The sequence below is a fragment of the Brassica napus genome, chromosome C3, assembly GCF_020379485.1.
Source record: "Brassica napus cultivar Da-Ae chromosome C3, Da-Ae, whole genome shotgun sequence".
Taxonomy (NCBI): domain Eukaryota; kingdom Viridiplantae; phylum Streptophyta; class Magnoliopsida; order Brassicales; family Brassicaceae; genus Brassica; species Brassica napus.
The window spans coordinates 50,161,408-50,188,375 of NC_063446.1; the positions used below are offsets into that span (position 1 = coordinate 50,161,408).

General features: G+C 34.5%; 2 protein-coding genes across 3 annotated transcripts; one reads left to right on the forward strand and one right to left on the reverse strand.

Annotated features, from left to right (window-relative positions):
- Positions 1-13,921: 13,921 nt before the first annotated feature.
- On the reverse strand, positions 13,922-14,884 carry LOC125583142. The gene is made up of 3 exons (XM_048749728.1): positions 14,873-14,884; positions 14,571-14,687; positions 13,922-14,538 (listed from the first exon to the last, which is right to left on the reverse strand). The coding sequence occupies exons 1-3, from the start codon at positions 14,882-14,884 to the stop codon at positions 14,179-14,181; spliced, it is 489 nt and encodes a 162-aa protein (XP_048605685.1). The 3' UTR covers positions 13,922-14,178.
- A 1,283-nt stretch (positions 14,885-16,167) lies between these two features.
- Positions 16,168-20,251, forward strand: LOC106452140. 2 transcript variants are annotated; one of them, XM_013894166.3, is made up of 4 exons: positions 16,168-16,454; positions 16,699-16,910; positions 18,770-19,034; positions 19,737-20,251. In XM_013894166.3, exons 1-4 carry the CDS (start codon positions 16,293-16,295, stop codon positions 20,082-20,084), a joined length of 987 nt encoding a protein of 328 aa, XP_013749620.2. In that variant the 5' UTR covers positions 16,168-16,292; the 3' UTR covers positions 20,085-20,251. The 2 variants fall into 2 exon arrangements, with proteins under 2 accessions (XP_013749620.2, XP_013749621.2); XM_013894167.3 differs by having other exon boundaries at positions 16,220-16,454; positions 16,687-16,910.
- Positions 20,252-26,968: the final 6,717 nt, after the last annotated feature.

A 26,968-nucleotide genomic window follows, 5' to 3' on the forward strand; every position in this document is an offset into this window, starting at 1 on the left:
CGTTTCGAGAGTTTTTCCGCGAGATATAGACTTCGCGGGATATCTGAAAATGTCGAATATAAACATAGAGGCATGGTTTTGGGATCTCGTATCTTTTAGATATCTCGTATCTTTTGGATATCATGCCTTGAGATGTTAGAGACCAGTGCGCTGGGTTTAGGGCAAGACCTAAGTTTACTTTCGGTTTTAAGATTTTATGCGGTGACTAGCCGGCTTTCAATTTATCTGTCGCGATTATAACCTGATTCGTACCGATTTAAAGTTCGCGATAGGTTCTCGGCTTACATGACTTGTTAGATATGAATCGAGCATCTCTCCGGAGACAATTTTTAAGCCAACCGGAAGTGCTGGACCAAAATTTTGGGTTTCTTTTATAGCGCTATTATCCTTGTGTCGGATGTACGGGAGTCATCTTCGTGAGATGGCTATGTCTGTTTAGGACGTTCGAGAGTTCGATGTGATCAGCACCGGATTTGGCGGCAGATGCCGTCGTTTGGAGTTTTTGCGCAAAATATGTGTTAAAATGTTCATCATTTTTTTTGACGGAGTGTCTATTTTCGTTGTTCGGAAGAAGTAACTCTCGAGACATCTCTTGCGATGTCTCGCGATGCCAAAGGCTGCTTCTCCCTAACGGCTGATTTATTTCCGAATATCGAAAATGTTATGCAGATAAAAAATAATTTGCTTGGTTAAGATATGTCGGAAACATCGAAGGCGGGGTCGGATGTTTTCGAATTTGAGAGTATACGAGTATACGTATCCACTCCCCCCCCCTTTTTAATGAGAGGGGACAGCTGAATTTGTCTTTCGACAAACTGCCTACGTACTCCTTATGGAGATCAAGCTGTCTCGTATTTCGGTCATTGCGAGTTGGTTTGTTTAGTAATAGTATTTTTTGAGATGCATCGCGTTCCAGGTCCTTGAAATTTTTATGCCTTGCATGTTGGCTATTTCGTAGGAGCCCGGTCGGATGACTTTTTCGATTTTATAGGGTCCTTCCTAGTTTGCTCCAAGTTTTCCCGCGTTTCGTTCAGCGGTGTTTTGGAAGACTTTGCAAAGGACCATATCTCCTTGATTAAATCTGCGATTCCGTACGTTGGAATTATAGTACTTTGCGGCTGCGTGTTGGTAATTTTGGATTCGGATGGGCGCTCGATCTCGGCGTTCGTTAATGAGATCGAGATCATCCAGGAGCATGGCGTTATTGCGCTCCTCTCGTTCGGGAAGTAATCTTCTTCGAACACCGGGGAATTCTACTTCTGCGGGAATCATGCATTCCGTTCCGTACACCAGAGCGAAAGGCGTTTCTCCCGTTGCTCGCCTCGGGGTGGTATGGTGGGACCAGAGGACTCCCTCGAGTTCGTCGGCCCACCTGCCTTTTTGGCCTCTAAGCGTTTCTTCAGTCCGTCGAGAATGGTTTTATTAATCGTTTCAGCTTGTCCGTTACACTACGGATACCTGGGCGTCGACTTGTTAAGTCGTATCTTCCATTTTTCGCAGAACGCCTCGAACCAGGTGGAGATAAACTGAGATCCATTATCGGTTACGATCTCGTAAGGAACTCCATGCCTACAGATGATGTTTCTCCATACGAAAATTTCGACTTGGACATATTTTATACTCCCGTACGAATCTGCCTCTACCCATTTTGAAAAGAAATCAGTGAGGATTAAAAGGAAACACTTTTGCTTTGAATTATGAAGGGGTCCGACGATATCCATGGCCCAGCGCATAAAGGGATAGGGCAATGTGATGGAGGAGAGAACTTCGGCTGGTTGTCGGATGGTTGGAGCATGCCTCTGGCATTTTTCGCATTTTCGTGCGAACTTCTCGCAATCTCCGATCATCGTCGGCCAGTAGTATCCATGGCGTTTGATTTTCAATGCCAGCGATCTTCCACCGGAATGGTTGCCGCAGGACCCAGAATGTACTTCTTCCATCACTTTTCTTGCTTTTTCCCCTTCCAGGGACATCATGAGTGGTCCGGAGAATCTCCATTTGTAAATTTCACTGTCCACTGTTACGTAGCGCACGGCCTGTGTTCGGACTTTGCGGGCTGCCCATTTCTCGGTGGGCATGTGTCCGTTGATAATGTAGTCTCGAATTGTCTGCAGCCATGGGGTATCGCAGCCGTAATCAGATTGCTCTGATTGCGGTTGTATCGTAACTTCTTCTTCCTTGTCATCTTGACCTTCTATGAGTTTGACGACGATTGGTGGTCCAATGCTCGGATGTTCGATGAACTCGACCGGAATTACTCTTTTAAGTCATGGGTCAGAACTTGATGCTAAGGCCGCAAGAGCATCTGCTTGGACGTTTTCGGAACGGGGAATTCGCGTAAGGGCAAGACAGTCAAACTCTTGAGCTAGATTTTGAACCAGTTTGAGGTACGCGTCCATCCGTTCGTCCCTGGCTTCATACTCTCCGCTGAACTGACTTGCCACTAACTGGGAGTCGCAGTAAGCGTGGATGTTTCGTATCTTCAAGCCGTGAGCCAAACGCAGCCCTGCGATGAGTGCTTCGTATTCGGCCTCGTTGTTTGAGGCGTGGAATTCCAGCCTGAATGATTGCTCTAAGATCTCGTTCGTCGGAGGTGTGAGGCGAATTCCGATGCCTGATCCTTGCTTGGATGAGGGTCCGTCGACGTGGAGGAGCCAGGTGGAATTTGGTTCCTCGTTGGTTATGGTCCATGTCGGTAGTTCGACCAAGAAGTCTGCAAGCACTTGTGATTTTGCGCTTGTTCTCGGTCGGTACTCGATATCGTACTCGCTCAATTCGACCGCCCATTTGGCCAATCGGCCCGACTGACTCGGGCTATGCAGAATCGTCCGTAGGGGAAAAGTCGTGAGGATGACGATCGTGTGGGATTGGAAATATGGTCTTAGTTTTCGGGCCGATGTTACGACCGCGCATGCTAAGTTTTCCCTTAGCGGGTACCTAGATTCGGCATCCAGCAAGGTTTTGCTTATATAGAAAATATGTTTCTGTTTGCTGCGTTCTTCCCTGATCAGGACGCCGCTCACAGCTGTTGCCGACACATCGATGTACAAGAACAAAGGTTCCCCCTCCACGGGTTTTGCGAGGACTGGAGGGGAAGCTAAATACCACTTCAGCTGTTGGAAAGCGTTTTCGCATTCTTCCGACCATTCGAATTTTTTATTTCCCCGTAAGACATCGACATCGTAGAAGGGCAAGCACTTATCCGTTGATCGTGAAATAAATCGGTTAAGTGCCGCGACCCTACCGGTCAGCCTTTGGACTTCCTGCTTATTCTTCGGTGAAGCCATCTCGATCAGTGCGTTGATCTGTTTTGGATTAGCTTCAATGCCGCGGAATGTGACTAGGTAGCCGAGGAATTCCCCTGATGCCACGGCAAACCTGCATTTTGTCGGGTTGAGCTTCATGTTATGGGAATTTAACTGCGCGAAACATTCCTCGAGATGTGATACGTGATCCTTTGCTTTGAGGGATTTGACGAGCATGTCGTCGATATAAACCTCCATCGTTTACCGAGTTGTTTGAAGAACATACGGTTCACGAGTCGTTGGTAAGTTGCGCCAGCGTTTTTGAGGCCGAAGGGCATTACCCTGTAGCAATAGGTTCCGCGATCGGTAATGAACGCAGTCTTCTCGCGATCATCAGGGTTCATCATAATTTGATTGTAACCTGAGAAGGCGTCCATGAAAGACAAAAGTTCGTTACCCGCCGTTGCTTCTACTAATCGATCGATGTGTGGCAGAGGGAAACTATCTTTTGGACAGGCCTTGTTTAGGTCGGTAAAATCAACGCAAACTCGCCATTTCCCGTTTTTCTTTTTGACTACTACAGGGTTAGCGAGCCAGTCTGGATACCTCACTTCCGTTATTGACTCGACTTTAAGCAATTTTTCGACCTCGTCGTTTACTGCGGAAGCCCGTTTGGGTCCTAGCTTCCGCCTTTTCTGTTTGACGGGTTTGAAGGTCGGATCGGTATTTAATTCGTGACACGTTATGTTAATGTCGATCCCTGGCATATCTTCTGCGGCCCATGCGAAAGTATTGAGGTTTTTTTAGACAGGTTATGAGCTTTGTCCTCAAAGGCTCGCGGAGATTGGCTCTGATCTCGACGCATCGTTCCGGAAATGCTTCGTCGAGACAGACTGTGACCACAGATTCGCAAGTTGGTTCGCGTTTTTCCTCTAGGGCCGTGATGTTACGAGACTGCCAGAAGAGTTCCGCTGAATCTTGACTTCGTGAATCCTTGTTGGAGATCTTTTTCTCCGCTTTTCTAGGAGTGGTATCGAGGTCTGGTCTTTTTCGTTTTTGTTCTGCGGCGTAACGCACCTGTGATACTCTTGGGTTTCCCCATATTACCTCGACTCCGTTAGGGGTTGGGAACTTGAGGCAAAGATGGTACGTTGATGGGATGGCACGCATGGTGTTCAACCATGGCGTTCCCATGATAATGTTGTAAGATGCGGGACGGTCAATGACTAGAAACTCTGTGACTCTTGTCACGGTTCTGGCTTTGAGTGCAAGATTAATCGCCCCGTAAGCCATGGTTGTTTCTCCCGAAAGTCCCAGTAGTGGGCTAGGGTATTTCACGATTTCGGATTGATCGATCCCCATTTTCTCGAGTATATCCTTGAAGATGATATCGGCCGAACTTCCGGTGTCGATTAGCACCCTAGCGACATCGACATCTCGGATCGTCAGCTCGATAACAAGGAGATCGTTTCGAGGTTTGGCTCAATCGACCATTGCTCCCCCTTTGAACGAGATGACGTTCGCGCACGTCGAGTCTTGCATATCGTTCCTGATCGTTGAGTGGCTTTTGATAGTTAGATTGATCCGTACCCCCCCCCCTCCTTCTAGCGCCAAACTGTGGGAACCGAAATTCGCACTGTCGATTTCCGTTTAAATTAGGAAACTAGGAAAACCCTAATTTCCCAGAGGTCCCGGAGATCTGTTAATACCACACGCTAAGCAATCAGACACGAGATATCAACGACAAAGTACAAAAATCGTAGAAAGAGAGCAAAATAGGTCTTATTCCGAATCCGTGGTTGAGCGTTACAACAAGGTATAAGCCTGGGCTCGAGAGCTGTCGGCGAGATTCCTAGTTCTAGCAACCCTAAGACGGCTAAACCTAATTGAGTCGCAGCTCAAAATAACAAAAACGGAAATATGCCTAAATCGCTCTAAGTGCTAAGTTTGCTCCGAAAAAAGTCTCTCTCCATGTCTCTCGCCTAGGATTTCTTATATACTGGCTCCTAGGCCGGTTTACGCTTTTCCTCTTCTGCCCTTAAGCCGTCATAGCATAAAAATGGAGATATTTCATTTTTTCCGATCTTCGTAATTATCTTCAAAATTTCGTATTTATCCGCGGAAACTTGACATTTATCTTTCCTTGCGAACCAAGCGTAAACCGTCATGCGGCTTACGGGCTGTTGGTTAAAAAATCGTAAGTTGGGCCTCGAGTCATGTCTTAGGTCCCTTTGGGCCGTCTTCTGACTCGAAGCGTTTATTACGGCTTCTTTCGATAAAGAACGAACTTTCCGCGGTTTTTACCGTAAAGTTTGATCGATGACTTAGAATGGCGGGAAACATGAAATGGGTTCGCTACGGTCTTCGGGAGATAGCATCGAAGGGTAGACGAGAATGCATGGACTAATGTCGTATCGACGTTTCGGAAGAGCTCGGTTGCTACGTAGCGACCGAGCGGAACACACGTTCGGTCGTTGCGCGGCGACCTTTTTCGAGCTCTTGTCTGATGTCTCGTGTTTCCTCCGCAAAGCTTTTCGTAAGAAAGAATCTATTTTGAAAAAATATTTGTCGAAGAAAGTTGTCATTTTCTTCTTCAGACGTTTTGAATGTTAATTTCGTCGTAACCGTTTTTGACCCCAACAGCTTTCGAACCTCAGAAAAATTAATCCACCACCCGTCGAAATAAATGGGCCCACAAACCGAGTGAACAGGCATGGAAGACCCATTAACCGTGGGCAGTCGGACCATTACAATAAATTAAACCACAAGAGTGGTTAGTCGATAACTTGTTTCAACTGAATTTTGTTTATAACCATATTCTTATCTAAATTAAAGAGTTTTATGCATCATACAAGTTTATAATCATCTTGGAAGAGCATATGTCAAACCATCAAAAACTTAATAGTAAACGGGAAAGAGATAGATAAAAAAATGAAGAAAATATAGAAAGGTCTGAGACGATTCCAAAGAGCTCCAGGGGAAACAATTTGGAATTAATTTCTTCGATAAACTGGATAGAGTCAAATGATTGAGTTGAATTTTGATGGTAAGTCCTTCTGCCACAAGTGCATATGGGACAAACGATTGAACATAAAAAGATATTCGTTAAATTGGGTTGATCAAGAAGATCCAACCCATACCCGCTGACTGAAGATCCACGTGACACTCCACATGTGAAAAAGGGTTATATAAAAGAGTTAGAGCAACCTTTTCCTGAAGAGATATTAAAATTTTGGCAGATTGCCACTTTCGATCGTCCTGGGTAGCTCAAATGATCGTTTGAAAAGCTGACTAGAACATGTTATTGAAGATTTTCGATGGCCATAGGTTCCTACAAATCTATATGATTAGGACTCATGATTTGATGCCTGAGGGAGGAAGTGTTGTAGAATGGAGAAGTTTAAAGAGTTACTAGATACGGATCCGCGCTGTGCGCGGGTATTATTTTTCGTTATGTCTTCATAATTTTTTTAATATATAATATTATAGGATTATGAAATTTGAGGTTTATATTTTTAAAAATACATTTATTTGGAATATAATTTACTTTCTACTTGTATAATCTTGGTGTTTGTTTTAATCTTATAGATAGATTATACATGGTGTTAATTTTTAATGTATAATGCTCATATTCATAATAATTTAGTGGTTTGACTTGGTTTTTAATTCTGATATTATCTTACTTAAACTAAGGAAATAAATTAATTTTAAAATATATCTTTTAATTTAATTTATATAAAATAGTTTATTTTAAAAATTTTGTATGTTTAATAATACTAACCAATTTTTTTTATCTAATTAATAAATAATTCGTTTATACATAGGTTTTAAAATATTAGTTATGTACATTTAAAAATGCAATAAACCCCAAAAATATTCGATAAATTTCTAAGATCCGTAAATATTCATACTAAATTAAATTTATGTGTTTATGGTTCAGGTCCAATATAATCAGAATTTGATTTGCCAAAAAATATTTTAAAGCCCAATAGTATAACATATTATAAGAAGATTTGTGTATTATATTGTTCTTCTAATAATAAATACATAACCGAAGTAGAAGCACTGCGATGGATGATGGAGAATATGCTTCAACATTCGACATGGCAGACCTTTGAAACACACTGTAAGAAGCTGATTGTCATGATTAAAGAGCCTTATGCTTGGCCAAGCTTTGCATCAAAATTGGAGAGGATAGAGTCTCTGCAGATATGCTTGCCGGACTTCAAGATCACTCATTTTCCACGTGCACAAAATCAGATTTCTGATTCTTTAGGTAGGACCGCAAAGTTTTTCTATAGAGAGATTTGTTTCATTGGTTTTCTATTTCGGTTTGGTTATCCAGACTACCTCAAATTTAAGTAATAGAATAGTCGTTCGTTGTAAAAAAAATACATAACCGAAGGTTTAGTATAAATCTTCATAAAAATAGTATAACATATTATAAGAAGATTTGTGTATTAGATTGATATTTACTATAAATCTAATTTGTTATGTTCATAATAAAATGGTCCTACTATGGATCATCATAAATTATTGTACATCTTCACTATATTAATAATTTTCATGGTTATGAAAGTGAAACTTAACCGAGTGATCAAAACGACATGTCGATATCAAGACACAACATACCAGTTAAATTTAATTATATGGGTCATCATAAATTATTGTATAAAGAAGAACGTGTAAATTAAAGGGACCGTATGTTAAGTGATAACATGTTGAATAAGTCTAAAATTAAAATATCCCATGGTAGAGTTTAATTAGGACTCTATTTTAATAGAGTAGATGCTGCCACAGAAAGAAAATGTCATGTTTCATTCTCATCCTTCAAAGGTAGAAACTCCAAACCTCTTTAGTAAAGGGACAGAGGAAGAGTAGATGGTGAATAGATTCAATAGTCACATCGACATCAAGTAAGAGTAACTGATGATATCCGAATATGAATTTTTTATCCCACATGTAGCGATTTTTGAAGCACTCTCATGTGGAACATCTTTAGCTTTGGAGAAAATTTCAGGGTTCATACAAGCGAGTTCCGGTGTAAATTGGAAGTCTGATCCACGATGTTGGTATTGTTCAGGGATATATCATTGTTTTATGGGTTGACCATGGTATAAGTTCTTATTAAGAGTTTTATATTATGTTTCATGTCTTTTTTTGAGTCATTGCAGGTTTAAGTATGATTTTGAGTACTTTAGAGATTCTGGAACTATTTGGAGTTATCTAAAGCATCAAGAGAATAGGAACTGAAAAGCTGAAGCCGGAGTCGAATATTGAGGATTGACACTACCCGTGGTTTCGGTCAACACCCATTGATCAAGCAAACCGACTCGTGATAAATGAAGTTTCAAGATTTTCAAATTTTGCCCAGAAGTTTCTACTATTTACAAAAGTGTCCAAGTCATTTTAGACACATATTATGTTTTCTTAAGCCACTATTTAGGGTAAACTTTATTTTATATGTGGAGAGAAAGTTGATACACTATTTAGGCTATGTTTTATTCTTATGCCACTATTTAGGGTAAACTTTATTTTAGATTTGAAGAGAAAGTTGAAATGCTCAAGTTTACTCTTTGAGCTATTCTGCAATTTCAGAGTGCGATGTAGCACTTAGGGATCGAATCCACAGTGACTCAATGTTTCACACAATAAAATTATGGCTATCAAATTAAGCTAAGCACTAAATGAGAAAGTACTAAAAGACAAAAGTAAATCAGATGTAAACTATATGGTAGAATGCACTAGATCTAGAGAATTCATACACGAAAAAAGAATTGCAGTCAAACGACTATTAGTATTTAATTAAGATAAATTCTTGAACTCGAAACACAATGCTATAATCAATCAACTCTCGCTGCAGAGACTATCTATGCCTAGATCCTAGAACTTTGACTCTCGTTGTGAATTAAATTGATTAAGACAAGTATTAACTTCAAGTTCGATTATTTTCACTAAATTCCTAAAACAAATGTCGTTGCGAATAAGTATTTAGCTCATCGAGATTAGTTCAAATAATCAATAATATTGTCATGTCAACCAAATTATCATGTGATTTAGAGTTCAAATAATCAAGATGAAGAATTCTATAATTCTAACAATTCATCAAACATTAGAAATCCCTAAATCTAACAGATAGAGCACTGAGACATGAAAGCAATAACACAAATCATGGTCTAAATAGATATCATATAATAAAACTGAGCCTAAACAATGATTTCAGAAAACATAATATAGGTCTAAACTACGACTTGGACACTTTTGCAAATAAGGAAAACTTATGGGCAAACTTGAAATTATTGAAACTTGTAGAAATCATGTGGGGTTCTCTAGAAAGAGAGGGTGTCGTTCGACACCATAGTTATTGTCTATCGACAACAGACCATAATCTTGACAGCTTCTTCTTCGCGCGTCAGACGGACCACTCTTCAGTAAAACAATCATAACTTTTAATACGATCGATGGATCGACCTCAAACCGATGACATTTGAAATATGTCTCAATTACGTATCTTGTGTCAAACTATAAGCGTCATCCATTGGTGGGAGACCTCCATCTGCCGCTAAAATTCTCATATATTTGCAAAGTTTTGCAGAGTTGGGTGGGTGTCAACCGTCGACACCATTGCCTTAGCTCGATTACAACACAGAATTTTCAGCTCCAAGTCTGGCTTAATAATAATAGGCATATATATAACTACATATAATTGGCCAAATTGTCCACAAAATAGACAGAAACAATGAGTTTAATATGAATAATTACATATTAATAGTCATAATTTCAACGATTTCCTTCTCGCGCGTCAGACGGACCACTCTTTAGTGAAACATTTATAACTTTTGATTGGTACGATGGATCGACCTAAAACTGACGGAATTGGAAAGCTATCTCAATTCTAAATCTTGTGTCAAAATATAATCTTCATCCATGGCTGGGAAAACCTCCATTTGTTGCTCAAATTCTCACACATCTACACAGTTCTCTAGAGTTGGGTAGGTGTCGATCGACACGAACGACACCATTGCCTAGCTTGAGTCCTATGTAGATAAATCCAAAATTTGACTTACACCCCTAAACGTCTATATCTTTAACTTTCATAAGAATGCAAATTGTTCAATAACAAAAGTGAAGTCTTGACTTTTTGATCTGCATCTCTCGATATACCAAAGTGAAGGCCGATCTACTCATAGAAAGTAGAGCTATCAATAGATTAAGAAAAAACTAATATTTTAAGTAAAGCGATTTAATAATTTTTATCTGATTTTTTATAAAAAAAAAAGTTTTAAACTTATTGTTTTCATTGCATGTTTCGATATATCAAGGTGATGGCTGATCTACTATTGGAAACGAGAGATTTATCACCAAAAGCATCTAAACTATTTTTTTTTTAAATAATCATTGAAATATGAAGTTAAAAAAAAACAATAAAAATATTGACACTAAAATTGTATGCAAACATAATTTAAAGATGAAATAAAATGGAGCGGGGAGAATTGTAGTGCAGACTTGCGGTGGTCTACATACCACACCATTCTCCCTGGCACCTGGGGTTTGATGCCCGCCTCTTTCAGTGTGGCTAGTAGGCCAACTGGGCCCGTTGTGCACAGTAAATTGACAAAAGTGAAAAGATGATATAAAATGTGTATATTTATAACTATATTTTTAGTTAACGTTATATTGAAAATAATAACGGGTTAATTGGTAGTAGTTGTGGCGCTATGACTTTGAATTTTTTGCTTTGAAATTTAAATGGTAGATTTTATAGCTTTAAATTTAGATTTTATGTAGAATTTTTACAAAGATTTAGGAGGATGTATTGAATCATGGATTTTAAAGTGTTTTGGTTTTGTTTTAAAAGTTTCTGTTATTCAACTAATGATATCTATTTTTTTTTCAACTCCTATGTTATTGAATATGACATTTATCTAAAATCACTTAAAATTAAATTCAATCCACTGTTATTTAATTAACAATTTACAAAAGCAAAATCAAATCCACCGTTATTCAAAGATAAACAATTTTGTAAAGAAAAAACTATGAAAAAGATTTGAAGTAAACTTTTTTATTATTTCTAGTCAAAACAATCGTAACTCAAATCCCACCTCTCTACATGTTATTTGGAAAGACCCAAATTCAATATTAAAAATTGGCCAAAGGAAAAGACGATCCATATCCCTGACAACAACGGTGACGATGAAGCTCACACCTCTGTACATGTAACTCTGCCACCGTCTCTCCAAAATCAATGGTGGCCAGGATTCATCGTGATGAGGGTGTTCAACAAGGTGAAGTCGTTACTCGTGCTGCCTAATTCTGTCTACAATGGAGCTCGTGTAAGATTCAATGCTTCTCAATATGAATACACATAGTTCGAGTAATGTTTGTGCAGCAGCTTTGTTATTGTGCCATATCTACAGGCAATCACTCATTGTATTATGAGAAGATACAGTGCTTCTGATCTTCTTAACATACAAGAGGTTTAAGATTGCTCTTTTCATGTCTCTACTATTTTGATGGCACTGTCAAAGAAGGCTAAAGGAGTTTGTGGTGGGGAAGTGTTGATGGCAGGTCTCTGTGGTGGTGGCACGTCTATGTGTTGATGGCAGGTCTGTGTTTTGTATTGTTGGAATCACTGTTTCTCTGTTTCTTTTTGTTGCAGGATATCTAACAAACTTATTTACATGAGTTAAACCTATTTGCATAAATCCTTCCCTCTTGAGAGAGATAAAGCTATAAGATCTACAAAAACTTACGGTCAGTATAAAAATAGGATGAAGATCTTGAAGGCTAGGTACCAAAACTTTGCAGATTTTATTCGTTGTAGTTCTGGTTTCGGGTGGGACTCTGAAACAAAAAAATTCACAGCAGATGCTGAAGTATGGAATGTTTATCTGCAGGTAGAAAACTAGAATATGAAATTCGTGCTTATGTTGGTGTTGTTTACATATGATTCTTATTATAGTGATTTTCTTAATAGGCTCATCCAAATAATACATATCTGCGTGAGGATTCGTTTGAATATTTTGAAGAGCTAAAGACTGTATTTGAACAAAATACTGCAACTGGGCAATGCTGCGGGACTAGGTGATTCTATTGACGCACGATCCTATCAGTTTGATGAAAACGAGAGGAAAAATGATAATGATTTTGTCCACATGAAAGATGAGGCAGAAGGAACAATACACCCGGAAACATGTGATATCATCAAGAAAAAGTTTTGGAGAAAAGCTTTCCCATAGAAAGAAAGCTAAAATGGATGCATATAACTCGGAAAGGGTTTGCAAGGAAGTTACAGAAATCAGTAGCAAAATTTTGATATGATTCAGAAAAGATGGGTGAAGGAAGCTGAAGAAAAAGCTAACAATGTTTGGGATACTATCAGGGAAATTCCTGACTTGGATGATGATTTGCGTTATGAGGAGATGACTCTTGTTCATTGCTTAGGCATGAAATCTGGTTTCGTGAATATTTCCATAACAAGTTCTCTTTTCCATTACATTTTTAAATTTATAATTCATGTTGTCGTTTATGAATTTGATATTTTGATAAACATTTTTGATCTATTATTATTTTTTCTCAGTAGTAGCACCTCCACCAGACCTCATTTTGCAGAGAACACTAGACATCTCCCCCCTCTTCCTCTTGATTCTTTTCTGGGTACCCAACTTCCTCTTTGCAGAGAACACTAAACATCTCTACCAACTTTGAGAAGCTCAGTGGTTCTCTTCTCATAAGGAGCAAATCCAGCTACTGCCCTTATCAATGATATTATGAACAACATACTCCTTTTTTTTTGATAAAATGTTAAATTTATTGATATCATCATATGAATAAGAGTTATGTACATGATTGAATAAAGAATGAACTTTCTATCTAGCTGTGTGTTGGGAACCAACATTGCATTAGTCCCCTTAAGCGAGGCTTCTCCCAGTATCTCACAAACAAGATTCTATTCCTTACTGTCTTGTCAATGACCTTCGCTAGTTGTTGAACCTGTCTCGGCTTCTTAGAGTGCTTCCTATCGTTCCTCTCCCTCCATATCATGTAAACTATGACTTGAAACACCAATCATAGAAGGATGAATCAGAGTTGATCAAAGCCTCCCGTTTGTAAGTGATCAAGCGTGTTCTCCCAGTCATGGTCCGTGTCTGTACCAAGCAGGCTTCCTACCACTTCTATCTAGAGCGTGAATGTATAAGGGCAAGCAAAAAAACAAGTGGTCTCTTGATTCATTCCGTTCTCCACAAAAAACAAGTGAACAACGTACTCTTGCTCGTTTCTCTTTGCGAGAGTTACGACACGGAGCCAATTCGTGGCGATGTGTCTTTTGTTCAAAATGGAACAATATAGATTAATAATATCAAATGATCTAGAGTAGTCTGAAATTATTATTATTTGGGTTAAAAATACACTGAAATTTAAGAGAAAATCCCACTAAAATCTTTTTCCTCTTATCCCACCAATATAAATGAGATTTAGGGTCTGACTGGTTCAAACGCAGTGGTTGCGGGAGTTTGCGGATGCGGATGGTTGCGGTTTCTAGTGTTATTAAGCGTTTTGTATGACTGGCACAACGTTTAAAAATTGTTGTGTTTGCGGATCATTTTCGACTGGTTTACCCACCCACGGATACAAAAAATAATTAATAAAAAATATTTAATAGACAAAAAATTAAAAAATTTATAATTAAAAATAATAAACTTAAAATCCAATAACAAAATAATAAATAATAACTAAAAGCAATTAAATTAGTGGCATGATTATTGTTTCATGCAAACATAAAAGCACAATTCCCATTGAAAAGAACAACTAAAGCTAATCATCAAAAAAATCGTTACGGGACTCCTTAGTTTGACGTTTCAAAAAAGGTAGTTTCTCATCATCAGGAAGAGCCATAAATAAGCCTCGCACAACATCATTTGTTGCAATAAGGTCAAGTGATGCCCAATATAGGAATTAGATCAGGTACTCCTCTCACACATTTGACAACAAGAGCCATACATTCCTCAGTTGCATTTGTTGACTTTGATTTAGATGTAGATGATGCCATCTGTTCTAGAATACCATTTCGGTCTTCCATGGTCGCAGCAATACGATCGAGCGTCGAGTCTACCGGATTGCGCTTACGCTTTCGGCGAGATGTATCTTTCATAATTTGTTGTGACGGCATTACATGATTTGTCTCGATAACATTCGGAGTATCTTTCATTGTAGTTTCTAACCAGGCTGTGTCATCTTGTTCCATATCACCAAGATCATGTAAATCATTTTGCATATGAACTTCTTCTTCATCACTTAACTCACTCGTGGAGTACGATGATGTACACCACGTCTTGGTTGCCATGACTCCTCAACCACGACAAATTCATCTCTAAATACCACATCAAGAAGCGGTATAAAACGCAATGGATGTGAGGGAAATTTCCAAGCTTCAGGGTAAGCCTTAGAAATCAAAATAAATAATCATTAAAAATAATGTTGATTAAAAATAAATAAGTAGTTGTGCGTGATTTTGATTAGTTAGGATATATGAAATCTAAATCTAATTTAATGGTAAATATTTTTTTTCCAACCGCAACCGTTCGCAACCGAAAACGCTTGCGGGAGCTTTTGATTTTGAGTGGTACAAAGCGGTTCATATGATTGTTTCGAAATGCTGTCCACCGCTACCTATCGCAAAAACTGCGTTTGCGGGTGGTAGCGGGGAAACCAGTCAACATCCAAATCTCTTCAAACTCCAATATTTTTCCAAATCCACTCAAACTTTTAAAATCCATGATTCACAATACACCCCTCAAGCACTAAACTTAAAGCTTTCTTGAGCCAATATATTTCCTTTTAAAAATTTTGGAATGTACCTTTAGATTTTTATTAATAAAGCTTGATTGTTTTTATTTTATTGCTCTAGAGAGAATTGCGACCGTTTAGCATTCACAGCTATCACCGATCACCTCCGATATATCTGCAGAATTCCGACTTTGGTAATTATTATCTAATTGATTTCAGTAAAAAAATTGATGTTCCCTCCACTAGTTCCAGCGATCCTAAAATCTTATATATTAAAACAGAAGTCACAACCTTGATTCATGTGTGATTTTTTTTAAAAATGGAACTAATGGACCTATTCCTAGAAAGTCATATTACATTTAATCTCTAATATTATCATTTAAATTTTGGGCCTACCAGAAATTTTTATTGGGCTATCAATAATTGGATTTAAACAATAGATGATCTATTGGATTTATAGATAATATAAATTAAATAGATATAATTTAATGTTGTAATATTATACTTCCATATGTTAATTATTTAAATATTTGTCGATGTTGAATTTTAAAATTATGAAGATTTGTTTTAAATAACAAAAATCATATTATCTAACAATCATTAATCTTTACTACCTTAAACCAATGAAAACAAATTTTAAACTATATAGTTTATTTTAAAAATTAAACAAAAACTAAATGTTTAATTATTTACTTGATAATATAAATCTGTGAAGTGAAAAGTTTAATTTTTTAAAAAACTTTTTAAATTTGTGACATGTTACAATATTTTTGAATATGACAATAAAAAAATAATTTACTAATCTTTATATATATAGTTACGATTTTAATAATTAAATAATAATCCGAATATATATATATATATAGAAGAAGATACAAATACATGTGAAAGTTTGAAATAATCTATTCAATGAAAAAAATATATCATAAACTTATTATGTTTTAAAAATTGATAGACACATATATATTATAATATATACTAATTTAGAATTGAAAACAAAATGTTTATATAAAAATAAATGAAAATAAAAATCGCACTGTTGCTCTGAAGGAGACATAGTATATTCTGTTAAAGTTCATCAGCGAATCAATAAAGGGGACCCGTTTTTATATATTTAGTAACAAATAATGCTATTCAACAGTTATGTGTATAGAATAATAACTCTACTTACAATTCCAACTAGATCTACCTTCCTTCTTGAATGCTTTACAGTTTACATATCCTTCTTCTTCATTTTTCTTCTTCGCGAGGTCAACGAAAATGGCTGATCAACCTCCAAATCCCCAAAATAGAATGAAACTTCGTGATGGTAGATACCTGGCTTACAAGGAAAGAGGTATCCCCAAGGATGATGCCAAGTTCACCATCGTTCTTGTACATGGATTTGGTAGCTCTAAAGACATGAACTTCAATGTCTCACAAGTATAGACTATTCTTTTATTTACTCGATTCTCCCTAATTCTGTCTGTTTACTTTCCTTTCAGGGTCATTGATCTAAATTGTGTACTTTTAATCTTGAGAGTTTTGTAATTGTAATATTTGATTTGCGTTGCCTGAAAAGCTAAAACTAATTTCAATTTTCCATAGATTAAGCCCAACAGTCTCTAAATGAAATGATAGAGATTTGGTTGAAGACTAATGAGGTTTGTTTTAGTTATAATCTCAGGAGTTTGTAGAAGAAACTGGGATATACTTTGTGCTATACGATCGAGCGGGCTATGGAGAGAGCGATCCAAATCCGAAACGTTCGCTGAAGAGTGAAGCTTCCGATGTTCAAGAACTGGCGGATGGGTTACAGATTGGATCAAGGTTTTATTTGATCGGAATCTCGATGGGTTCATACACCGTTTGGAGTTGCCTCAAACATATTCCACAAAGGTAAAGAAAACAGATTGAGTAAATTTATATAACTTATTACAATGCTTAAAAGTCTTCTAAGACACATGTTGCAAATATATTGTTTCAAGATTGGACAAAATCATAAAATAGTCAGACAACACGTTCTTTTTTTTGGGCAACTCAGACAACACGTTCATATCCGTATTGTCAGACAACACGTTCATATCCGTATTTGTAGGGACAATATGTTTTTAAACATTTTGTTGACAACAATCTCATAAAACATAAATTCTGATTGATTTTAAATTTAAAGTTTCAAAATGCAAAAGAGAAATGTTTTTGCTTTTGGGGTTTCCTAAAATCCCTTGATTTTCTTTTTTGAAATAGTTTTACTTTTAAAATTGCCTGTTACTAAATGTTTGGGTTTTCCCTAACTCGCGAGAATTTATTATTTTGTTATAGTATTTTGTTTTATTTTTTGTTTTATAATCTGACTTTATTTTTAAATTTATTATTGGTTTGGAATTAATTATTAGTTTTGGATGTGTCATTCCATATTTTCTTTCGTTAAATTTTCTAAGCTTGATTACCAAAATGGGAGAAAGTCTATGAAATTCTCTTTTTTTTCGTTGGTTTTGGTTTGATGAAACGTAAAAAAAAATCAAAACTGTAAACTGATTCACATATTTGTATTCTTATGAATTTTATTAATTTCATTCTTGTTAATTTTTTTGAACTCGATGACCAAAAAACAAATTCTTGGAATTCGCTTTCTAGCTTTAGTTTTATGAAACTTGAGAAAAAAGGGAATCTGTATATGTTTTGTTCTTATGAATATTTTCTATTTCTTTTAAATACTTATGTGTTTTAGTGGGTTATATTTATGTTTTTATTAAATTAAGAATTTTTATTGATAAATATGAACTACTAATTTTTTGTTGATCTTGGGAAAATAATAAAAAGATGAGAAATGTAAAGAAATTTCATAAAATCTTCGTATCGTTGTTGATGTGTTAATTTTTAGTATACCACTTGCTAATATGGTACTGAAAAGGAGAATTTTAAACTTTTTATACATGTACTCTTATTAAATAATTTTTAAAGATTTTGTTTTAAGTTCAGTTCTAACTTTAGTTGGGCATTAATTTAGTATACAGTATAAATTTTAAATTAGCATTTGATAAATAAATAAATAAATATATATATATATATATATATATATATATATATGTTTATAAATTTTGTTGATTTTAAATTAAAAAAATTGAAATATGGCGCAACTCGATAAGATATATAATAATTTTAATAACCTCTTAGATATATAAATTCCTATTAAAATTATAAATCAATAACTATAATGTATATATAAAATATATATTATAGGTTATGTTTTCAGTAAAAACAGTTCATATTATATATTCCACTTCAAATATTTAAGTGTTATTTGATCAAAAAAATAATATATATATATATATATATATATATTTATTTTAGGATATATTTTTTGCTATACAAAAAATATCAACTAGTCTAATAAACTAATGGAAGTGAAATATATATGGTCTTATTAATATATAAAATTGTGAAATATATTTTAATTTATTTTGAATCGAAATATTTTCAGTGATACAAATTTAAAATAAAATTAAAGACTTTATAACTTAATAAAATATTAAAATTTTGACACTTAAATTTTAGAGTTTTTACTTTATGACACTGAGCTCAAAAATACCAAAATTGCAGGATTATTATGTACTGTATCTATGGTGAGTCACATTATGTGGTTTGACATTTGATCCAATTCAATTAAAGCACAAAATATAAAAAAATGTATTTTGTTATACTATATATGATCGATCAAAATTCTTTTTTATTTTCTCGTAAATGAAATTTAATAGGCTAGCAGGAGTGGCGATGGTGGCTCCCGTAGTAAACTACCGGTGGCCGTCGATTCCAAAGAGTTTGATGAAAAATGATTACAGAAGAGAAGTGTTAAAATGGTCTTTTTGGATTGCTAAATATTTCCCTGGACTGCTTCATTGGTGGGTGACTCAAAACATGTTTCCTACAACTTCAGTGCTAGAAAAAACCCCTGCTAATTACTTCAACGACCAAGATATCGAAGTCCTCAAGCACACCAAAGGCTTCCCAATGCTCAGTAAGGTACCCAGATACTTTCGTTAGGCTAATATAAATTTATAAGCTTTTTCTCATATATTCATTAATTTAAAACTAATAAACTATTATGCTATTACATTATATCGAGCAAAGGTACACTCAATATATCCCTGACTTTGATTAGCAGACAAATCTTTCATTTTTAATCAATTTAAAAAGGTTAGTGAACGGGATTTGTGTGTTCAATGGTTTGTGTTAATATTGCAGGAGTGATAATCCAGTTTTGTAAGTTGTAGACTATCCAAAATTTAGCAAAAAAAAGTTGTAGACTAAATCTATAAGATAATGTTTTCCTCACTGAACAAGTTTTGCATGGACAAAAATAAAACTCATGCTACTTATTTGTTTCTGACATTTACCTCTATGCTAGATTTTGATGAAAAATGAATTGATAGAAAGAAATAGGACTTTGATTGAATGGGATTCGTACTCTAGTGATTTTTATTATGTCGCCGGTGTTATAATTTAGATCTGTAAGACTGAGAATAGAAGGGTTACTTAAATTTGCTTCTGACAAAATGACGTGCTAAAAAAGATCAATAGCCGTTGTAGTTTTACCAAATTCTCTTTAGTTACAATTGCATATATTAAAATAGAAAACCTGATATCACTTTAGAATTAGATAACTTGGAGAAAAAAACTGTGGTTATCAGTCACATTATAGAATGCTCATGAATGTGTCCATAGGAGAAGTTACGAGAACACGGCGTTTTTGAGACGCTGAGAAGCGACTTTTTAGTGGCGTTTGCTGACTGGGACTTCGACCCGGCAGACCTACCGGACCCGTTTCCGTCCGGACCAGAGAAGAGCCCCTCCTCTGTTCACATATGGCAAGGCTACGAAGACAAAGTGATACCGTTTCAGCTGCAGAGATGCTTGTGCCACAAGCTAGCATGGATCAAGTACCATGAGGTTCCTAAAGGAGGTCACTTGATCGTGCACTACGAAGGAGTTTGCGACGCGATCTTGAAATCGCTTCTACTAGGAGAAGATCTTCCAATGTACAAACCCAAAGCTGTGGTGACTGAACCTTAAAGACAATTCATTCTTCTTGATTTGTTCGTATCTTGCTTGATTCTTTGATTTTGATTGATAAAAATGAATTCTTCTTTGTGACGTAAGAAAACTTATCTGATTGTTTTTTTCCTCGTATTTCAGACATTATTTACGTCAATGGTTTTTGTACAATAAGTTTCTGTATATATTTTAATCTCCACGATATAGATTTAGGAGGGGTTATTGGTAAGTGAATTTTCACGAACTTTAAAAATTTTGAGATTCTTTTGTTATGTTGCATGTTCCTCCTAGATTGGTTCCATCGATTTCTTCTTCTTTTACCTCTTCTTCGGACCTATGCACCACCACCAAACATCATCTTTTACTGCCTCATCTACCTTCCTTTACCAGAAAAATCAAAAACAAAATCATAATAAAGCAAAACGGGGAGAGAGAGATAGAGAAGGGAGATAGAGAGAGACTCCGGGGCGTCTTCTTCTGGTGAGCCTCGGCGCTTCGACCCAGCGAGTCTCCATCTTTGTCGCTCCATCACATCTTCATCATTTCTCAGTTGACTACATCTGAAAAGTGAGACCTGAGAGAGTTGGTGAGCAGGGGTCGGATATAGGAAAGCATTTAGTAGGGGGATTTGATATAAATTTTGAATTAACTGGGGACACTTTCATTGAATTCAAGCTAATACTAAGATGGTCACTTAAAAAAATATTTTTTTAGTTGGGGACACGTGACCCGTTGATCACAACATACTTTCCACCCCTGTTGGTGAGCTTTCAAGAGTACAGAGATGGAAGAGATGAGAGTGAAAGAAGATGAAAAGAAGAAAAATGGAGAATGAATCTGTCGACAGAGAGAGAAGAAAAAAAGATTAAAGAAAAGAATAAATCTCAACCCTTAATTGAAGATAACTAAATTTTGAGTTTTAAGTTAAGACTAATTGACAACCCTGCGCATAAGTATTTTAATATTTTGTAACACTACAATTTTTATCGACTGTAAATTAACAAATATAAAATTTGGTCTCGTAAATATATCATTGTTGTTGAAGAGTTAACGTATTACTGCTCATTTTAATTATTTTTAAGAATTCATATGCACAAAAGAAAATTAAGTTTTGCAGCTGACACAAATTACAAAACCAGATTGGCAACACCGATTATAAAATGACGAAAGGGAATTAGGTTTTCTACTCTCCATAATTGACTTCATATCCACTTCTATAAAATTGTGCTTTCGTTTTCATTTCTGTTTTAACGACATGAGTTTTTTTTAAACTTTTTCTGTGAATTCGGTGAATTACATAAGTCAATTTAAAAAGATGGACATCTGTAAAAAATTAGTCCCACTAAAGATACATATCTTAGAATTAAATTTTTGAAAAAAATCACTGGCAAACTCTATTCACATGTTAATCTTCAAATCTAATATATCAATTTGTTATAGAATATAAGTGCTAAATCAAAATATAAATGTATGTCTAATATATATTCACGAGTTCGGTCTAATAATCATCTAATTCTAAAAACAAAAAAAGACAAATTACTTATTTTACTGACCTACGCTTTTGAGTTTTAGTTACTTAAGAGTATGCCGATAAAAATATATATAATATTTTACCATTCTAGTACATGTAAACTATGTATAAAGTAAGAATTGTTATATTTATTAAATGATAAACCATAAAATTATAATAGCTAGATAGCGTATTAGGGAGAAACAAATATTAGATGAATGATCAAATATCTCATTATTCGAACAAACTCAAAAGGAGGTGATCGGAATCTTGCCATGATATTTTATTAAAAGCTTTTTAGGAATACAAATCAAGACTAAAATATTTAATATGATGAAATAATATATAGATATATAGTGTTTTCAATATTAAAAATCACTTTGATTTAAAGAAGTGTATTTGTGGGATTGTCAGGATCAAATAACATATTATAAACCACCTATTTAAAAAATAATGATTTTTATACATAAAAGTATAGGGAATTTGCCAAATATGACTCAAAACTTGACTTTGATTGCAAAAGTATACTCAAACTTGAATGAAATGCAAAAGTAACCCAAAAGCCTTGTGAAATTACAGCCAGCCCCTTCTGACCAAACAAAAAAAACAGAACTCATTTTTACGAATATAGCCCCGAAAAGTCTTATGAGTCTTCTGAGATACTGTACGTCGTCTAGATGACGTCCATGAAAGTCTTCTGGTATATTTGATCTTAAAAATAATTTATAATTTTTTAAAAAAATATTTTGACAAGTGAAAAATTAAAATCATGTAATTATAAACAGTTTTAAGTGATATAAATTAAAATATAATAAAATTGAATAATTTTCAACATAGATGAGTGAAAATAGTTAATCATTATATTCTTTGGCTTAGGGTCGTAGTATTGTATATATTCTTAGGGTTAGATTTTGGAAAGCTTAAATGTTTTTTTTTTTAATTTAAATTTTACCTATATGTGTTTATTTCTGTGTATAGTAAACACTTTTTAAATTTAATTTGATTTTATGAACAGTTTAGTTAGTTAATTTAGTTTAAGGGTTATGTTTAGGGTCTAAATGGCTAACATGTAAGTCGTGTGGCGAGTAGAAGACTTTCAAAGTAAAAGACTTCTTCTAACTCCTGCTAAAAATATTTTAGTTTCGCGCTAAAAATATTGAAGTCTTCTGAGTGACTTACAAGTAAGTCGTCTAGGAATTCTTTTATTAGAAAACTTACTTGAAAGTTTTCTATTAGAAAAAAAATATTTAACCTTATTGGAATTTTTGTCTCCATATATAAAGAAAAATTTACACATTCTCTCTCCTCCTCTCAAATGGCTGCAACAAAAATGTTATGTTACTCATTCTAGAACTTTTTAACCTCTCTATTATTTCTTTGAACTTATAAACACCAAACATTCTATCAATTTATTGTTTTTGTCTCATGTCTTTCTCACTAGTTTATCTTGTTTTGCAGGTTTTTCATCACATGGTTATCATCTTCCACTCATTTAAAGGTAGATCAATTAATTTTAGATATGTATTTTTCTGTGTTCTATAAAGGTTGATCTATCTAATCTTCCACTCATTTTCTCTGTTTTTAAGCCATTTGAACGTTTTTTGATATGCAGGTTTTCAGATCTTGGTTTGATATACATGTTTTTCAGATCTGGGTTTGATATACATGTTTTTCAGATCTGGACTAGTCTTCTGGAAGACTTATGGGAAGTCTTCTGGAAGACTTCCTGGAAGTATTCTAGCGCATTATATTTTATAAGACTTCCGAGAAGACTTCCCATAAGTCTTCCAAAGTCTTCTAAAATATAATGTGCTAGAAGACTTCCAGAAAGTCTTCTGAAAGTCTTCTGACGCAGTCTTCTCACATGTCTCCCTTTCATAACAGATTTGAGCGTTTTGGTAAGTTTTTATGTCTGATTTTTTTCATTTGGTAACCTCCTGTTGCATTAAGTTCTTACCTTTTTCCCAAACTAAAACTCTCCAAACCCACTCTAATCTCTTTGATTTGAAAACAACAAACTTTATAAGAATTTTTTATTTTTTTCTCATGTCTTTCTCACTAATCTATCTTTTTGTTGCAGGTTTTAACCAGATGGTTCTCATCTTCCTCTTGGATATATACGTTGTGTGTTCTATAAAAGTATATCTATATAATATTCCACTCATTTTCTCTGTTTTAAGCCATTTAAACGTTTTTTATATACATATTTTTTCAGATTTGGTTTGATATACATGTTTTTCAGATCTGGAGCAGACTTTGGAAGACTTATGGAAAGTCTTCTCGGAGGTATTCTAAAATATAATGTGCCAGGAAGTCTTCTAGCGCATTTTATTTTAGAAGACTTCCGAGAAGACTTCCCATAAGTCTTCCAAAATCTTCTAAAATATAATGTGATAGAAAACTTCCAGGCTTCAATATAAAGGAGTACACATGTAAGTCTTCCTGGAATTCTGATGGAGTCTTCTTCCATATCAAGTCGAGTCCAAGCTTATCTTTGTAGAGAAATGAGCTATAATACTTTTGTTTGTGATCTGTTTTGTGATTTGCATGTGTACTTCTTTAGTTGTGATTTTTCGTTTGTAAATTTGAAAAAATATTAATAAAAAAAGAGGTAAACATGTTCATATTTCACAATATTATCTTGAAATATTATATTGCCAAAATTACTTGACATAATTGAAATTATTGTTTCAACTTCAATAGCAAAACACAAAAACACAAAAAAATAATCAAATTTAATACAACTAGGGGAGAAGAATTCACAAGAAAACTTAGTCAAATTCACAAAAGATAAACCATTACATAAGTTCAAAGATAGAACACTTTCATAGAAGTCTTCTCGGAAGACTTAAATTTAAAGCGAGAAGTTGAATTATAAGCGGCAAATTTAAACGGAAAATTAAAATTTAAGAAGGAAATTCAAAATTTAAGTGAAAATTGAAATTTCAAATTTCTTGAAAGTTAAAAAGTATATCTTATGATCTGAGAAGACACATTAAACCATGTTACTTGATATTCTTGAAGTTACTTAACGTTTTTGAAAAGTAAATAAACATATCTTAAAGTTACTTAACAAATTTACAAAAACTAACGTAGAAGACTTTGATGGAAGTCTTCTTGAAACATTAATACACATGAATGTCGGTAAACTCATAATTAAAACCAGTTAAGTTATGAATTTCATTCAGGAGCTCAAATATTGACTAATATTCATGAATTAACAAAAAAATATTAAAAAGTCTTTATAGTTTTAGAGAAAATAAAAGTTTATTAAACATTGACGCAGACGACTTCCACGGAGGTCGTCCGGTAGACTTCTAGGAAGCAATCCATTTGGGTTAGTTTTGCAATTGATTTTTAACCTAGACGACTTACATGGAAGTCGTACATCTTTGTTTGTTAAAAAAAAATTCAAGACGACCTCCATGTAAGTCGTCTAGAGTAAACGGGTTAGTTTTGCATTTGACCGGATTGTGTCAGAAATTTGACTTTTCCTGGACGACTTACACATAAGTCATCCAGTAGAAAATTAAAAAAATCAATATATTGTTATACCTAGACGACTTCCATATAAGTCGTCTCAGGTTAGTTTTGCAATTGAAAAATAAAACAAAAAAAATTATTTTTTTCTAGACGACTTACACGGAAGTCGTCTGTCCGACGACTTACATGGAAGTCGTCCAAGATAAGCAAGGTTTGACCAGAATCTCAGAATAAAATCATGGACGACTTTCGTGTAAGTCGTCTAACGGATGACTTCCGTGTAAGTCGTCTAGAAAAAAATAAATTTTTATGCTTTATTTTTCAATTGCAAAACTAATCTGAGACGACTTACATGGAAGTCGTCTAAATATAAAAAAATATTGATTTATTTTTTAATTTTCTACTCGACGACTTATGGGTAAGTCGTCCAGGAAAACTTAAATTTCTCACACAATCCGGTCAAATGCAAAACTAACCTGTTTACCCTAGACGACATACATGGAAGTCGTCTCGAATTTTTTTTATAACAAACAAAGATGGACGATTTCCATGTAAGTCGTTTCTATAAACACATTTAAAATTTATTGCAAAACTAACCTCTGCATTGACCAGAAGACTTCCATGTAAGTCGTCTACAGCCAGAAGACTTACCTGGAAGTCGTCTGGGCGAACAGATCTGGAAAAGAAAACTGATTTCATAGTTTCAACCAGTGATATAATTTGTTTAGCACACATAAGTCTTCTCCAAGCACCCAGAATCTCAAACAAAAGTGACCCACAAAGAATCGTAAGCTTCAGTGGCTCTATGAACCATAAAAATTTTAGAATCGAAATCTTGAGTTTTTTTGGATGAATATGGAGAGAAAGTGAAAGAGATGTTGTTTTTAGTTCATAAGAATTGAGAAAGAAGAAGTGTAAATCGATTTGAGGTGTATTAAGAGCTTCAAATTGGTTGTTCATGGTGGTTGGTGTATTGATGGCAATGACAATCTTGTAAATACTTGAAGATGATGAGGTTGAGAGAGTAAAAAGGCTATTTAAAAAAAAAAAATTTAATGGCATTTCGTGAATAATCTGAACTTGTGGGGTGAATAGGGCAAATGAAATGTCCAAAAACATAGGTTAGTATCTACAATCATTATATAGTATAATTTAATATAAATATTTATTATTGGTAAATAAATCAAAACAATCATTTTATTTACTTTATATGGTATATAATTGAACTTTAGTGATATTGACATATATATAGTATATTTTAATATAAGTATTTATTATTGATATTTCCTACTAATATAATTTTATTAAGATTTGAATATTTGTTGTACCAAAAATTTAAACCGCTAACCACAAACTTTTAGTGTGAGATTTATCCGTACAAATTTCAAAATTAAAATATTAAGATCTCAATAATTTTCAATGCACATATTTATATATTTTTATATAATATAGAATTTAAGTTAAATGATATTAATATATGTATATATATACAATACGAATATCTATTACTGAGACATCATATTAATACGATTTATAATCTCTTGTATTTTTCTTGAACAAAAAAATTAAACCATTGATCACAAAATTTTCAATGTGGGGTTTTTACAATTTTTAGTAATTTATAGTCATTTAAAAATTTCAAAATATAACATATAAGGAAAAATCTAATAGTTTTATTATATGCTTAATATGATTGTTTAATTTCTTTTAATAATATATAATTAATTAAACAAAAGAGAGAGAGAGAGAGGATAGAAAAATTGTTATCAAATATGTATTACTCATAATCATTAATTGTCATATATATGTTAACCATATTAGGTAATTCCGTAGCTTTTATTTAAGGAAATAATTGAGAATATTATTTTGTCACTACTAATCAATTTGATAGTTAGTTTAATAAAAGTAT